Source organism: Sycon ciliatum, chromosome 12, assembly GCF_964019385.1.
Source record: "Sycon ciliatum chromosome 12, ocSycCili1.1, whole genome shotgun sequence".
In the NCBI taxonomy this organism is placed as follows: domain Eukaryota; kingdom Metazoa; phylum Porifera; class Calcarea; order Leucosolenida; family Sycettidae; genus Sycon; species Sycon ciliatum.
This window is the reverse complement of record NC_088654.1, coordinates 7,634,143-7,652,012: the sequence shown is the minus strand read 5'-3', so window position 1 is coordinate 7,652,012 and position 17,870 is coordinate 7,634,143. Positions and strand designations below refer to the sequence as shown.

The following is a 17,870-nucleotide window of genomic DNA, read 5'->3' as shown; positions in this document are numbered from 1 at the left end:
GGAAGGTGGCAGAAAGAGAGAGAGAGATATGATGTGTGTATGTATTGCGTGTGGTGGTGGTGGAGGCAGTGCTCTGAGTTGGGGCAAGCTTCTAGACTTGTTATGATATTTTTTCCCAAACAGCAAACAATAACTACCGTGTGTGCATTCTCTAGACGTGCTTTTGTGTTTTTTTTCTTTTAGCTCATTTTCGAGTACTTTTTTCCTTTCTTTTCAGTTGCCCTTCGACAACGTACGCACGTATGTTCACGTGTGAAGATGCTGCTAAGAATACGTGCACATGGTTTTTTTTCGTTTTTTTCAGTGCCTTTATCCCAAGATGTGAATATCAGTGACTTTCTGTTTTACATACTCCCGATGCAGCAGCATTCAGCTCTTGCTAGTTTTCATGCTGTTGCTTTTGCTACTGTTAGTTTCTCGAGCCACTCACTTGGTCTCTGTCTCTCCTCTCTCACACGCTTTTTTTGGTAACCGTTAGTAGACAGCTCTCATCTGCTGTTTGTTGAATTTCTGGCCGGGTGAACAAACTTCTGCGAACATCTCCTCGATTATCTCGTTTGAACGGACCTGCCCTGCCCTGACATTACATTGTCATGTTGTTTTACCTACGTCCCTACCGTGTACCTGAAAAAAATATTTGTAAATTTTCGCCCGTCCCATGCTAACAATAATTATGCATAGGTATGCTGTATCGTTTCGTGCAGTGATGACGTTTGTCATTTTATTCTCTTACGGAAGATAAGTTCTGCGTCCTGCGGTTGAATGGTGGGTGCTGTGATTGCTGTGGGTGTTGTGTCGTGGGTGGACCCGGGCAGGTTTTGGAAGAGGACATTCACTGCGCGACACAATGAGTTCGAGGTACATGTAGTGGCAGGGGGAAGCAGCAGTGTCACCGACTCACCGAATGACTACGGCACAACTCTGTGATGTAACTCTCTATGACGTAATTCTATCATGTAACTATGACGGAATTCTATGATGTAACTATGACATAGCTACATGTATATGATGTATAGTCAACTTCGCGAATAACGACTGCGGATATAACGACAATTCGCGAATAACGACAGAATTTCCATGCCCAGAGCAAAGTCACATCCAACTGTAATACATATAATGAGACTTCGGGTATAACGACACTTCGCGAATAAGGACATTTTCTGATGCCCCGCCCGAGTGTCGTTATACGCAAAGTTGACTGTAACTCTATTATGACACTATGACGCAACTCTACGATGTAATTCTATGATGTAACTATGTGACGCAGCTCCATGACGTAACTCTGTGACGTAGCTCCACGACGTAATTCTATTATGTAACTATGTCTGTCCCTCCAGGAAATCACGATTCCACGGATGCAACAAATTTCGCGATTTCGGCCCAAACCCGCGATTTTCAGGAAAATCCGCGATTTCCCGCGTTTTTTGTTGTTTTCTGCACTATATCTCACATGTTTCATGCACTTTTCACACAGTGCTTTCCATGATCCTGTAGGTTATTTGCACAGTACTACTCCGGAGTAGATATGCTATGCAACAAATTTCGTGATTTGGCCCAAATCCGCAATTTTCTGCAAATAATTCCGCGAATTCCTGGCAAGTTCTGCATCATTCCGCACTTTCCGTCGCATTTTTTGTTGTTTTCTGCCGCAATTTCTTGCGCAAGTTTTCGAGAGTTTTTTCCGCAAATTCCCGCAGGGACAGCTATGTGACGCAGCTCCATGACGTAACTCGATAACTTCACTATAATGTACCTCTATGACCTTAACTCTACGTCGAGAAACCGTTCGAGCTAGAACGCAGAGGCCCAGGATCCTCCGGGGATGCAGCCCCTGTTCACATGCTGCCTATCTGTACAGCACTGCTCACTGAAAGTCCGTTCGAGCAAGTCAATGCCACACCGGGCGCTGTGCAGACCTAGACCTGTGAACACTGGGGTGGTAGCTGGGTGAAAACGTGACTCGCCAGATCTGATTTCACTGAGCAGCTCTGTAGATGTACAGTAAAGCCTGGTCGTAAAGGCCACCGTGACTAGCTGGTACTACAGGCCACTTCACCAGGCACGGACGGTCTCACATTCATGTAGGGTTGTGCGATGCAAACCTCTAACTAAGGACCACCTGCCACTAAAGACCGCTTTCTCTGGCCGCGAGGAGTGGTCGCTAGTCACAGGTTTTTACTCTACGTGTACTGTTGCAGTGCCCGTCAGTATTCACACACACTGTACCAAGAGTAGATAAACGAGAGTGTGCAACTCGCGGATGGGTTGGCCCACGGCGGAATTTTTTGTTGACGTAATCTTTTCGACGACGCACGCGCCGCGAGCCTTTTGGAGAGTTTTCCCTCGTGCACTTGGCTGGGCTTTACACTACAAGGTCGGTGCCCAGCACGTGCTCTCACACTGCTCTGCGGCAAAATCCGCGTTTCTCTGAAAAAAGGTGACGTACAAGTAAACAAAAAATTCCGCCGTGGGCGCGGGCGGGGTATCTGCAGATTGTGCAGGAGAGATCCGGAGTTGCACACTCTTGTTTATCTACTCTTGATTGTACATAACATCAACAGGTGCAGCTCAAGCTGCCAAGTCCTTCCAACCTGCCTGGCATAAGCAATGCTACTTGAAGTAGAAAAACTATCGACAGCATTGCTGGCAGATGAAAGTGTGCCACAGTGTGTGTGTGGGGGGGGGGGGGGGGGGGGGGCTCAGGGCCACACACACCGTGACACACGAGTAGCATCTCCGTGGACTATTCTACGTCGTGTCAGCTGGTCTCTGAAACCAGGGTGAACAGTGCTCGGGTGTATGCATGTTGTGCCTAAGCCAAGAGGTCTCGGTGACCAGGTGGCAGCTGGAGCACTACGAGACGGTCGCTTGTTGAACTGTACAGTGCCGCTAAATGAAATCCAACCTGATGAATAAAATAGCGCCGGGCGCTAGGCAGCCCCAGCACTACACATACTGGTCGTGCACTCGAACACGGCGCTACGTTATCCATGGAGTTGGATTTCTTTGGCCAGCAGTGTACAATGCTGCTGGATAAAATCCAATCTAGCAAGTCAGCCAGTCAGCCAGAGGCTGTGCAGTAGCCCTGGATCTGTGCATGCTGGTATGGTGAGCTGGTGCAGGACGCAGACTGGACTCTCGCGAGATCGGATTTCATTGAACAGCAAGGTAGATAACCCTGCATCTTGATGACCCAGCACCTTGATGACCCAGCATCTTGATGACCCAGCATCTTGATGACCTTGCTGCTGCTACAGTAGCACAGTGAAACCTGTCTAAGACGACCGCTCAAGGGACCTTCAAAACCTGGTCTCTGTTACCAGGTGGTCTCCTTATCCAGGGTCATTTGACTGGAAATAGCATCCCTTGGTCCTGGTTGCAGTGGTCTTCTGGGACAGGTGGTCGCCTTATCCGAGTGGTCGCCTTGACAGGTTCTACTGTACAGTGATAGTGTTGGTCGCTCAGGACAAGAACAGTACGTTGAGATGGTTATGCATGCTGTAGTGGAAATGCCTACGTTGTACACCGTGTTCACACGTGTTGACAGGGGGATTCCCATCAGATCGCAGTTCCACCAACTGTCTGGACAGTTGATGCCTGGACTGTGTTCACATGTGGATGCCCTTCACATTGAATTTCTACCAACTGTCTGGACAGTTGATGCCTAGACTGTGTTCACATGTGGATGCCCCTTCACATTGGAGTTCTACCAACTGTCGGAACACTTGGCGCAATGACAATGACTAGACTGTGTTCACATGTGGAGACAGCGGACTCCCATCAAACTGTAGTTCTCCCAACTGTCTGCACAGTCTGCATGCCGTAACATGCCATGCACATAACCACCAAACACACACACACACACACACACACACACACACACACGGAAAACAACCCTGACAAGACGGTTCCTACCTTCGTGGCTCCAGCATTCGACAGCCATGGCCAGATTGCGCGACTGGATTTCACCGCGATACACGGGGACGCTGGGGTTTTGTCCGGCGAAGCACGAGATGAGATCGGTCCCTCCTGTCAGACACAAAAAGAACATAAAGCAAACACTTAACACATTTATACAGGTGCAATCATGATAATTCCAACCCCATAATGCCAGGGAGAACCTTCAGGGAAAAACGTCTAATTATCCGGACATTCTAATTATCCGAACATGCACCCACACCAAATTATGTACATGTATGTCAAAAAATCACTCAAAAATGCTCGTGTTAGGTACCTCCTCCCGTACCTTTTCTGGCTGGCCTGCATGCATGTAGTTGTAATTGTACACATCGTATTCGTACTCACCTTTCGTTCCGTTGGCCTGGGTAGCTACTTGCGCGCCCATCCTTGCCATAGCTACCCAGGCCTTTTATCTTGCCGTTCACACTTGATCTCTACCTCTTGTCTCTCTCTCTTCCACAATGTCGTCGTTTCGTTCGTCTTTGTCTCAGTCTCTTCGTCTCCCCAATAAAATTAATGTTGTTCGATCTAACCTGTTCCCGTTGTCCGTTGTAATGTCTGGAGAATATGTCGTCAGTCGTCTTTTTCGTACTCAACACTCACATTGACACGCAGAGTAGCACTACGCACCCTAGACACAGATGTAGTGTACACTGAACTGCCTGAGCATGCAAATCAAACTGATTTGCAGAGAAGAAAGTGAACTTCTAATTACGCTTAAACTTCGAATTATCAGCACAAATCTCACAATTTTCTATGTAAGTGGATTCCGTGGGACTTCTAATTAACCGAACACACCGACTTCGAGGTTCGAATTATAAAATTATAAGAAATTGTTATGCGGAAATCGTATTCTTAGAAATCGGTCCCGAAAACAAACTTCTAATTAAGCCATATTCGACTGTATTAGGATTCCACCCGTACATACTACATACACCGATGTGCTGTCACATGCACCCAGTGAAAGGATATGGTTACTACCCCATTTCTACAAATAATGCGGGATCGGTTGATCCCATCCAGGGATACGCCTGCCGCAGTGTCGCGTACACAGGCACGACCTGCATAGAAGGATGACTCGGATAGAAGCCAATTTTTTCGAAGGGCGCCGTTACACAGAAGCATGTTTTGAATAGAAGCCGCTCTGTGCAAAGACACGTGCAAGTACTTGCACAGTACATACGTGGCAGTATGCACTGCACACTTGACACTGATGATCTTGACATGGAAGCATGCTTTGAATAGAAGCATGGTTTGAACCCCGGCTTATACGGCCGTAAGCACCTGCTTCTACATGCGACATTACGGTATATGAGGCCACTCTACACTGGTGGATCTGTCCTTACCGGTGATCGAGCCCAGGAGAAGATCAGACTTGATGGCACGGTATACATAGCTATAGCTCATCGGCTTTAGTGGTGAGCCTGTTGACAGGATGGTGTGTAGAGTCTTCAGGCTGTGAGATTCAACTGGCAACAATGAGACATGAGAGAATGAGTAGAACCACACGCATAGAAGAGTGTGAGTCGAAAATGTCGGAACACAGGCTCCTCAATGTAGACATTGCAAATAAGAACAGGGGAGTGTGTGTGTGTGTGTGTGTGTGTGTGTGTGTGTGTGTGTGTGTGTGTGTGTGTGTGTGTGTGTGTGTGTGTGTGTGTGAGAGAGAGAGAGAGAGAGAGAGAGAGAGAGAGAGAGAGAGAGAGAGAGAGAGAGAGAGAGAGAGAGAGAGAGAGAGAGAGAGAGAGAGAGAGAGAGAGAGAGAGAGAGAGAGAGAGAGAGAGAGAGAGAGAGAGAGAGAGAGAGAGAGAGAGAGAGAGAGAGAGAGAGAGAGAGAGAGAGAGAGAGAGAGAGAGAGAGAGAGAGAGAGAGAGAGAGAGAGAGAGAAAGACACACACAATGCCAGCAGAACCCACTCACCAGGCTTGATGTCCCGGTCTTCCAGCGCAGAGAGCCACTTCGCACCGGTTCCCAGAATAGTAATTCCGATCTCATCCACCAAATCCCAGAGTGCGTAAGGTGTGGGCTTGAACGGCGACCCATCGTACAACACAATGGCCGCTCCGGTAGCCAATGATGTTACCAGCCAATTCCACATCATCCAGCCGGTCTGATTTACACAAACACACACACGCACATATACACACACACACACACACACACACACACACACACACACACACACACACACGCATCCGCACACACACGCACACGCACATATATACACACACACACACACACACACACACACATATGTCCACACACACACACACACACGCATCCGTACACACACACACACACACACACACACACACACACACACACACATGTACACACGCACGCACGCACGCACACACGCACGCACACACACACACACACACACACACACACATACGCACACACACAGCAATATGAGTGCCCCCTTAGCAATCACGTTGATACTAGCAAGACCGTAAAACAAAACAACACACTTATCAGTATTTTGGCGTTGACATCACCAAGCAAGCTTGGCAAGTCTTCGCATACCGGTATCAAAGCAAAACAAAACTGACTTTCAATCACTCCGAATGTTAGGCATTACATGTACATCTGGGGTCACCTGACAGCGAGGTATATCTTACTGTTGTACAGTACATGTTGATGTCATTCTTACTGTTGTGTAGTACATGATGATGTCATTCGTACCTTGTTGTACATGTATAGTACATGATGATGTCATTCTTACCTTTGTATAGTACATGATGGTGTCATTCTCACTGTTCTGTAGTACATGATGATGTCATTCTTACTGTTGTGTAGTACATGATTATGTCATTCTTACCTTGTTGTATAGCACATGATGATGTCATTATTACCTTTGTATAGTACATGATGGTGTCATTCTCACTGTTGTAATTGTGTAGTACATGATGGTGGTATTCTCACTGTTGTGTAGTACATGATGGTGTCATTCTTACTGCTGTTTAGTACATGATGATGTCATTCTTACCATTGTATAGTGCATGATGATGTCATTCTTACCGTTGTATAGTACATGATGATGTCATTCTGCGTCATGTTCCCATGGAGAAGATGCTCCTTCAGGTGCTGTATGAGAGTGCCCTGCAGGAGAGACGGTCATCAACACATTGATATGACATCACACGACCAATGCATATACATGTACTCGGAACCTTTCGACAAACTTGCGACTAACGACCGCGCCGGGAGTCGGATTTCATTTTTTTTCATTTTTTTTAAATTTCTTTTAGTTGCCACCGCTGCAGGTTTTTTTTAAACTGAATAGCAAACAGTTTCCTCGGAGACAAAAAAGGCAATGAAGTCTGAAGTGTGTCCTTCTTATCAGTACTATTATCGAATAGCAAACACTCAGTGCTAGTTTGTGCCGAGAGATTAGACTGGGAAATTTGTATGGGGCGGCAAACACACTCCATTATTCACTTCAGTGTCTGGAGATATGTGGATTTTGTAAACCAAATACAGGTAGACTCCCTCTAATTCGAATACGGTGTAATTCGAACATTCCGTGTAATTCGAACTTTTTCGTCGTACCGATCTTCTGCAAGTCACTTCAAGTCAAAATCGAATGCATAATTCGAAGTACGAAAAGTGCGCCGGTTGGATAATTCGAACCCAGTCTTCGTACAGAAGAGCTGTTTACAGTACATTCGCTATGTCATTTGAACGCTTATTTCGAAGTGAGATTGAGATGCTATCCTTGTAATTCGAAGTTCATTCTTTTCTCCTTCTCTAGCCAGAGTAGCTCAAAAATCGATCGATGATCCGCTGCAGGATCGACTAATAGCGTTCAAGAAACCCACCTTCTCTCGAAATTTGATTCAAGCCCGTGCGAGGCAAATTGCAAAGGTTTGATTGAAGACGACTTCTTCCAGGTGGACGACTCTCTTCGCGGATCTCGATGGCCTTTCTTGCCGCGCCAGCTGGTGCGCGGAGATGTTGGCGCACAACAACACTATTGTTGTAAATATTGTCTATGCTTATGCTCCACTTCCGTTCTTCAGAACGACGTGCTGCTGTCCGACGGCCTTTCATGACACGGATTAGGCAGCGCAGTTCTTTTCCGTTGAGATTGTTTCAGGAAAGCTGCAGTGACTGACAACTTCTTCACTAGAAGATGAAGATAATGTCAAATCGGATTGTGTGTCGATCCAGTGTTTTGATGATCCGTTGTACATGACCGGTACGCGTATACAACCACCTATGTTTCGTTGATGCAAATAAAAAAGTGCAAAAAATATTCAGCATGCGATTTCAAGCATTTTGACATACATATCACTGCATGGGGCTGCATTTGGATAATTAGAAGTTCCGGATAATTCGAAGTTAGGGCCTGGCAATTTGAGGTTCGAATTAAAGGGAGTCTACCTGTATTTAAAAAAATTTAATAAAAACCCTACAAACAGTGCTAGTTTGGTATGGGAAACAAATACATACTAGAGAACCACAGCTACAGATACGGCTTTGCCACTCCACACAAAGCAGCCCCAAATGATGATGTCATCACATACAAAGCATCTCAAGATGATGATGTAATCACAAACACACCATCTCAATATGATGTAATCATATTATTATACCATCTCAAGATGCAACGAGAAAAGTTACTATAGAGATGACTAACAGTGGACCAAGGTAACGGAATAATATACATTTTTATACATTTTCATCTAAAGATGATGTAATCATATACAAAACATCCCAATTGATGACGTAATCACAACACCTCAATGAAGGGATTTTACTGTGTGCTAACACGATTGAAGCAGAGCAAGAAGACGACGACTTACACCGACAGAGTGCACCATGCACTTTGGCTTTCCTGTTGTGCCGCTGCTGAACATGATGAAGAGAGGATGGTCGAATGGGACCTGGGTGAAGGCCACCTCGTCACCACTGCTGTCTGCTTGTGAAGCAACGGCTGACGACAAGAAGGAAGTGAAGCTTACCCTAACACAAAAATAACACGTGAAGTAACGCACAACAGCAGATTGGCTCTCAAGATGGACTCTACTTTCCAGTACTAGTACACCGGAAGACATACCGTTGTGTTACACACGCACACGCACACACACACACACACACACACACACACACACACACACACACACACACACACACACACACACACACACACACACACACACACACACACACACACACACACACACACACACACACACACACACACACACACACACACACACACACACACACACACACACACACACACACACACACACACACACACACACACACACACACACACACACACACACACACACACACACACACACACACACACACACACACACACACACACACACACACACACACACACACACACACACACACACACACACACACACACACACACACACACACACACACACACACACACACACACACACACACACACACACACACACACACACACACACACACACACACACACACACACACACACACACACACACACACACACACACACACACACACACACACACACACACACACACACACACACACACACACACACACACACACACACACACACACACACACACACACACACACACACACACACACACACACACACACACACACACACACACACACACACACACACACACACACACACACACACACACACACACACACACACACACACACACACACACACACACACACACACACACACACACACACACACACACACACACACACACACACACACACACACACACACACACACACACACACACACACACACACACACACACACACACACACACACACACACACACACACACACACACACACACACACACACACACACACACACACACACACACACACACACACACACACACACACACACACACACACACACACACACACACACACACACACACACACACACACACACACACACACACACACACACACACACACACACACACACACACACACACACACACACACACACACACACACACACACACACACACACACACACACACACACACACACACACACACACATGCACATACACACATGCACATACACACAAACACACACACACACAACACACACACACACACACACACACACAGCTTACGCATTCGAGATATTGGAGATATCCATGGGCGCAGACATCTCTGTATAGTCCAACACCACAACTTTCTCCAGTGATGGTAAACCTAGGCGGGTCATATGAACACACAAACAATGCACACATACAAGTGAACACACATACACATACACGTGAACACACACACACACGCACACCCACACCCCCCCCCCCCCCCTCCGCATCCAGGCACACGCGTGCACGCACGCACACACACACACACAAACACACGCAGGCAGGCACGAACAGACATAAGCATATGAACACACACACACGCCAAACCTGCCAAGTATCCAGATTTTTTTGGGATTATCCCGCAATTTTAGATGAACTCTCGCGATCCCGAAATTCCTGTCGATTATCCCGAAATTCACTGTACAAGAAACAAGCTTGATATTGTACCTGGAGCACTTCAAATAACCTGTCACAGGCGAGTAGTTGTCCTTATTGATTGCGAACCACCATAGCCTCCAGTACCAGTGGATCTACTACAGTACTAATGCTCCTTCCATGAACAGTCCCTGTAAAACCTCCGTTTTGAGTCTTGAACATGCGTACGTGTGATCCGATGATCACCATCAGTCATCTATTTTCGATATGTTGGTGCCATTAACCCTTTGAGGCCCACAGTATGGATATATCCGTACCAGTGTACAGTGCATACTTTTCAAAGCGCAACCTGGCGTAACTCGGCTGTCCCTTGACCAAATCGGACCATCGAAAGGTCTATCACCATTAGAATTGTCTCAGCTATCAGCTCAAAAAACCCCGAAGGCGATCCGAGGTTGGAGAGCGGAGTTATGAGACTCGAACTAAATTCGCTCAGCAGAGTCACCTCGGGCGCGTGCATTTAGAACTCGTTTTGGGGTGTTTTCCCTGACTCGCGGCCCACACAGCCACAGATAGTTTACGTCATCGCAAAGGCATGTTTCTCAGCTCTCATGTAAAAAAATTTAAGCGATCTGCGATACATTTTGTTGAAATGGCAGAGAATTTGAGTTGGGCGCTCGCAATGCTGGATTTGGAGCGCCGAATCGCGCTGCGGCGCTGGTTCTGTGGATTCCTTGATGGATTTCTGGGTATCGCTGTGTTCCTCTGGCCAAGAGCTTTCAAGAAAGCCCAAGTTCACCAAAAATCGGCCAAAGGACACCAAAGTAACGACCAGATAAGTACCTGGGCTCGCGTATGCAGTGCTTTCCTTGAAATAATTGTGGGCCCTAAGGGCGCGTTCAGACTACCGTGAACCCCGTCAAACCGTGAATGCCGATAAACCGTGAAGGACATTCACACTACCGATAACAAACTAACGTTACCGTGAAGTTTTCAGCTCTCACAGCGGCACTGACAAGGGATTTTCCCTTTTTTCCCAGCGCGCATGCAGCCTGAGCACTTTTTTACTGCCGGTAAAAGTTTACTGCCCCAGCAGCCGCGGCAGTAAAACTTTTCCACCGGTAACGTGCCAGTAACGTCACGTGATCAAATCACCTTGGCGACTTTCCCAATCGGTCACTTTTTATCGGTAGTTTTAAAGGGTTAAAAAAGGATTCTTTTGGAAAAATAGGACATTCCGAAAACCAAGGCAAATCCCGGGATTTTGCCATGGCGATCCAGAAAAAGCACTCTCATTACTTGGCAGGTATGACACACACACACACACACACACACACGCGCGCGCGCGCGCACACACACACACACACAAACACACATATGCATGAGCACGCACACACACACACACACAAACACACATATGCATGAGCACGCACACACACACACACACACACACACTCGCACATACAAGGGCAACTGACCCTCAACAACACTGGTCAGCTTCTCTAAGTGATCGTGGCTCTTTGCATTGTAGATCACTGCGTTGACGGAGAACAAAATCTTTGGTGAAATCTGACAGAACCTCTCCAACACACCCTGAGCAGTCAAACACACCGACAGACAAGCAAACAGAAAATCAAACAGACAGACATACATACACACATGTGTGTGCACGAACGCATGCAAGCACACATGAAAACACACACACACGCACGCACGCACACACAACACACACACACACACACACACACGCGCGCGCGCACGCACGCACGCACATGACAAGATGTCATTCGAAAGTGAGTCGTAACAGATGTACAATCAACTTCGCGAATAGTGGACCTCGATCGAGCACAAGAAAATGTCGTTATTTGTGAGAAGAAAACAGCCCAATGGTAACCAGGGCTGAAGATTATGAGAGTATTCGCGAGTTGTTGTTATAGGGGATTCACACACACGGGTAAAACCAAGGTTATGGGAAAGTTGTTATGGAAACTATGGTGCTGGGGGAAAGGAAGAACCTCTCGGGAAAAAATTGGCAAAGTCGTGGCCGTGGGCCTCAGGGCGTTTGTCAAGGGAAAAATCCCATGGCTATAAGACGCGCATGCGTAGATCTTGTCTTTGGCGAGAACTTTGAACCCTAGTTGTACGAGTGCATCGCAACTTGCATTTTCAGACAGTGCCCATCGGAAAATCGTGCATGGCGAATGCTAGATACAGTACAGAATGTACTACAAAAATGCAGTACAGATTATTTTTTAGTTGCCCCGCCACAAGTTCATGGCCAAACGTGCGGCCAAGGCAAAACTGACCACGGGTGTGAACGGCCCCACTCCGTTGACCGAAGGTCTGAACTTTTACCTTGTCCCGTGACCTCGGGTTTACCCGTGTGTGTGAATCCCCTATTACACCCGGGGTCGTTATTCATGGGATTGACTGTGATAGAATGAGGAACAGCACACTCTGGAGAGTTCGACTTTGCATGCATTGTATGATGGTGATATTGCGTACACAGGTAGCGGCACCTACCGAAACACCAAAATCAGGCGACGCCGAACTCCACACGCCGCCCAGCATTGTCGTGGCCAGCATAGCTTCGAGAGCCATCGGACAGTTTGGCAGGTAACCTGCATACAGTGTCCAACGCAGCGTACAGGACAGAGAAAGTAGAGGTGTCAACGAGTAGTAGGGTACCCGTGCTAGCCGCAATTTAATCGGGTAGTAGGGTAGCAATTTGCTCCTGAGAACCCGATCGGGTAGTTGGAGTACGGTGTTTTTGCAACGGTGCATGTACCCAGCACGGCTACATGCTTACTGTACACTTTCTATGTAGCACAGATGCACACACTCACACCACAAACTGTGTCAAAAAAATACCCGATAGGGTACCCGTGCTACCCGCATAAAAATAGTACCCAAACCCGTTACCGGACCGACCTCCTACCCGTTGCAGCCCTAAGAGAAAGGACCAGGAGAGAGGGGAGAGAGGGCAAAAAGCCAAAACGAGAGAGAAAGTCAGAAACCCAGGCACACAAAGCGAGAAAAAAGTGAACACAGTCATTCACAGACAGAGAGCAACATGTAGTTATTTCAAACGTTTTCGAAATCGAAAGTCGACCGACACTGTACATATGGCCCAGAATCTGCGAAAACCAGGCTTAGGGTGAAATTTCACAAAATGACTTTCCCATTTTCAGCTTCTACTGGGCATGGGAGGTCAGGAAACAAAATATTACTGCTGTGGGTCGACTCATAGTGGTATTAAAAGTATCTCAAACACACCAGGGTATTGTGTTAAAAAATCCAAAAAAAAACAAAACAAAATTGTTATCACAGGAAAGAAATGAAGAGAGATCCACCAGACTGAAGGAAGAGACATGGATGATTTTTGTTAAGGTGACATGACAAGGTAGGCATGTGGGGGCAGGCTTGTTGTGGCCCCTTGGTGCTGCAGGCTGTAGTGGCCATGCACAGTTCTGCATGAATTAATATTATTCCCGTAGCTATGCAGAAGACGTTACTTCAGTAACGTCTGGCGCTAGCCAGGGTCCACACAGCTTTAATTTGGTATTTGTGTGTTTGTTTGTTTGTTTGTGTGTTTGTGTCACGCCTGGCGCTATCCCGTATCTGTCCCGTACCGTACCGTACCAGCAAACACAGCTGGCCGCAATATTCAAATAGGGCTTTCAAACGCAAGATCATAACGTGAAGCAACTTGGAAGAATGGGTATGAATGCGAAGTGTATGGGGGAATGCATGTAGGGTGTTGGGAAGGCCGTCGCGGCCATGTGTTTTTTATGATGTATTTACTATTTATTCAATATTTCCTTCAGGATGTGAAATATGAAATGTCTCAGAAATTCAGTTTATTTTGGAACGCAATTTCGCGTACATGTAGTGATTTAGCCTACAGTTAGTTCACGAGTCATTTCGTGGGTTGTTTGTTTCTTGCGTTGCACAGTGCAAGACAAGAATTTGCACATCTGCACAAGAGTATTGACGTTGGCTCTCAAAATGATTCTTGGTCGCATTTTGTTTGTTTCTTCTAAGTTTTGGCAAAGGGACATGTATTTTCGTTTTGTCTTTTCTCGCAGTGTTTCCTTTCGTTTCTAAGCCGCGACGCCGTCGCGTACTGCGGTACGACGGGTCACGTGCTGCCAACCTACGGCATTCTTTATTCACCAGTTTTCACGGCTACGCTGCATGCATTGTATAATGACTCATGATTATTTTGTGCTCTGCGCTGAATCCCGTACTAGTGTAGTGTAGGGCTTTTTCAGAGTTTGTTTGTTTTTCGATGAGGCTCGGCAAGCAATGAGTTCGGTTCTTCGAAAGGAAGAGAAAGAGTTGTCTTTTTGTTGTTTGCGAAATATCTATTTTACTACCACGAAGTGTTCCCGTTGCGTGTGAGAACCTGCATGACAAATTGGTAGCAGAGGATGGTTGTCAAGTAGTGGTTCCTTCACCAAGCGCAGTGTGGTAGTGAGTAGCATTTCGGCTTTTCGCTGGACAACATGGATCTTGAGGAGTGCAAGAAGGCGAAGGCCAAGGCCAAGTTCCATGTCACACGAAATCGAAACTTGTTGCTCAGCAGGATCTACGAAGAGGATGCGACCTCGAAAGAGATCAAGAGGTTGTTGGATGACGTGACTGAGAGTGTTCACAACGCTGTGGATGTGTGTCTAAAACTGGTAACTCGGTACGCAGAATTAGGACTACCCACAGAAAAAGTGCACGAGGAGATAGAGGTCATCAACGTCGACTACAGCGATGCTGTCAGCAAGACCAGCGACGTGCTGGCAGAAATCAGCAAGAGGCCAAGTCGAGCCAGAACGGGTGAAAGTTCGCCAGCTTCCATCACCAGAGCCAAGAACATAAGATTAGTAAAGGCAACGTTGACGCAGAGCTTGGAGAATCCCAGAGCAAGTGGGAGGATGTTGACACCGCCACACTCTCCTAGCAAGGCCCTTGAGGAAAAACAGAACATGTGTGCTGAGAAGAGTCTCAGTCGTTTTGGGAATGTGTCTGCATCCAGTGTCAGCCAGAGTGCGACTGTTGAGGGGACTACCCAGCCGCCTGCCGTTTCCTCGGGAGCACCTCTGGGAGCAAATGCATTGGCACTCCCCCTGGGAACTCCAAGTGGTGACCATCGTGATAGACAGGACGAACCGCCTGGGGCTGACATGACAAGCGTCAGTGACAGCCAGCCAATTGTGTCGTCGTCAAGTGCAACCATGGCAACCAATGTGAGTACAGACAAGTCACGCACAATCAAGGTGTCCTTTCCGGTCTCTTTGTCGTCTGTACCTACGTTACCGTTTACGGCGGAGCTCTTGTCAAAAGTTCACTCGGTTGCCATGGCAACCGCCGAAACCATGGCAACACCGCGGAACATTGGTCATCAGTCTGCAGGGAGTAACCAGGCAAGTGGCATTGCTCAGTCTGGCGCGCAGCAGGCACCGGTATCTACGTCGGCAGCTTCGGCAAGAAATGTAATCACTGCCCCTAACCGTAGTTCAAGTGGGGTCAGTGTACCACCCAGAGCATTGTCGGCCACGACCATACTCGTGCAGTCAGCCCAGACACAACCAACTCCAGCTATGCAGCCTCGTGCAGTTGCAAGTCATACTCTCTCGGCTTCTACACCTGCATTTGTGCCGGGATCAGGACATTTGTACGTTCCACCGCCGACCCATTCTGGACATCCATTCTCATTTGGAACACCACCGGGTTTCTTGTCGGCACCCGACTTCCCGACGCACGTCTTGCCGAATCAGTCTGGAATAATGTCTACACCACCAGCGACCCAACCGGTCATGCAACAAATACCAGTTGGTCAGCCAGGTCACGCGTCACACCGTGAAGATTATGGTCTTGTGCAGCCGAGCAGTCTTCCAGTTGCCATGACATCGCCGAGTGGTCTACCAGTGCAAGCGAGTAGTTCTGGTAGAATCGAATTGTACCGACATTTAGAGAAAGTGTCAATTCCAACGTTCAAGGGCGACAAGCGGCAATATGAGACGTGGAAGGCGGCGTTTGAGATGTGCATTGGCTGCGCTAACATTCCGGATGGGCTGAAGTTATTGCAGCTCCGGAAATACCTCGCGGGCGATGCACTACGGTCTATCGACACTCTTGGCTACTCGGCCGAGGCGTATGAGGCAGCACGACGTAGGCTGGAACACAAGTTCGGTGGTCAGCGACGTCTAGTTGCAGTGCATCTAGAAGCCCTTGAGAAGTTCCCAGCGATGAGATCTGCAAACGCCCAGGAGTTGGAGCGTTTTGCGGAGCAACTCGATGTCGCTGTGGTGAATTTGAAGGCGAGTGGTCAGACACAGGAGTTGGCTAACGGGACATTTTATGTCCGGCTAACACAGAAGCTGGGGGTGTCTCTTCTGCTGAGCTACCAGAAGTGGATACACCAGACAAGCACCTCTGAATCTGTCGAAGCGCTTCTGCAATGGGTGGAGCTGGAAAGCGAGTTCCAAGTACGAGCCCAGGAGACGATCCAAGGTATCTCCACGGCAACTCCAGTAGGGTCCACTCAAACAGCAAAGAGTCACCCGCTGAAGGGCCAGGCCAGTCATGGTGGAGTGAAGCATCAGGCATTCTTCGCTGACAAGCCCAAGAAGGCCCAGAGCAGCAGCAGTTGCCCGATCTGCACGAAGATCCATCCCGTTTGGAAATGCCTAGAGTATCGGAAGCTGTCAATTGCAGAGCGTTGGCAGAAGGCCCGGACGCTCAAGCTTTGCTACCGTTGCCTTAACTCTGGTCATTTGGGAAATAACTGTCCCAGGTCGCAGCCCTGTGGTGCCGACGGTTGTACAGAGACCCACAACGCGTTGCTGCACGGAAAGTCTAGTGCTACTACAGACTCGAATGGAGCCTCACAGAAGCCAGTGCTCCAGTCTAGCGCCTCCACGGAGCGGGGTGACACCAGTTCCATGGCCACACATATGAGTAGTGTCGGCGTTAGAGCTGTCGCACTGCGAACCGTTCCCGTCATACTTCGCCACGGCGACAAGAATGTCAAGGTCAACGCGCTGCTGGACGACGGCAGCACGCAATCTTACCTTAATTGCGACGTTGCGGCACAGCTAGAGCTTAGCGCTCCCACACAAGAAGTGTCAGTGAGCACACTGAACGGCCGCATCGAGACCCTAGAGACCATGCCAGTCGACTGCCACATCGAGAGTCTGGATGGCAGATTTATCACACAGTTCTCTGCTCTGACTGCCAAGAATGTCACCGGTAACCTTACACCTCATGATTGGTCGGTAGATCAGACACGGTATCCGCACCTCAACGGCATCGAGTTTCCGCAATGCCAGAAGAAGCGAGTAGAGGCGCTGATCGGCCTTGACCACGCTAGTCTCCACAGGTGTATGGAGGAAGTCTATGGTGAGGCTCATGAGCCATTCGCACGCAGAACGCC

General features: G+C 47.9%; 1 protein-coding gene across 1 annotated transcript in view; it reads right to left on the bottom strand.

Annotated features, from left to right (window-relative positions):
• LOC135828809 (acetoacetyl-CoA synthetase-like) overlaps positions 1–17,870 on the bottom strand; it is a 54,075-nt gene that overhangs the window by 28,506 nt on the left and 7,699 nt on the right. The window contains exons 5-12 of the mRNA XM_065341239.1: positions 12,965–13,062; positions 11,920–12,034; positions 10,100–10,181; positions 8,769–8,928; positions 6,982–7,062; positions 5,881–6,070; positions 5,307–5,429; positions 3,916–4,029 (exon numbers count right to left, since the gene is read on the bottom strand). Of these exons, the coding sequence (XP_065197311.1) occupies positions 3,916–4,029; positions 5,307–5,429; positions 5,881–6,070; positions 6,982–7,062; positions 8,769–8,928; positions 10,100–10,181; positions 11,920–12,034; positions 12,965–13,062 (963 nt within the window). The remainder of the gene's footprint in view (positions 1–3,915; positions 4,030–5,306; positions 5,430–5,880; positions 6,071–6,981; positions 7,063–8,768; positions 8,929–10,099; positions 10,182–11,919; positions 12,035–12,964; positions 13,063–17,870) is intronic.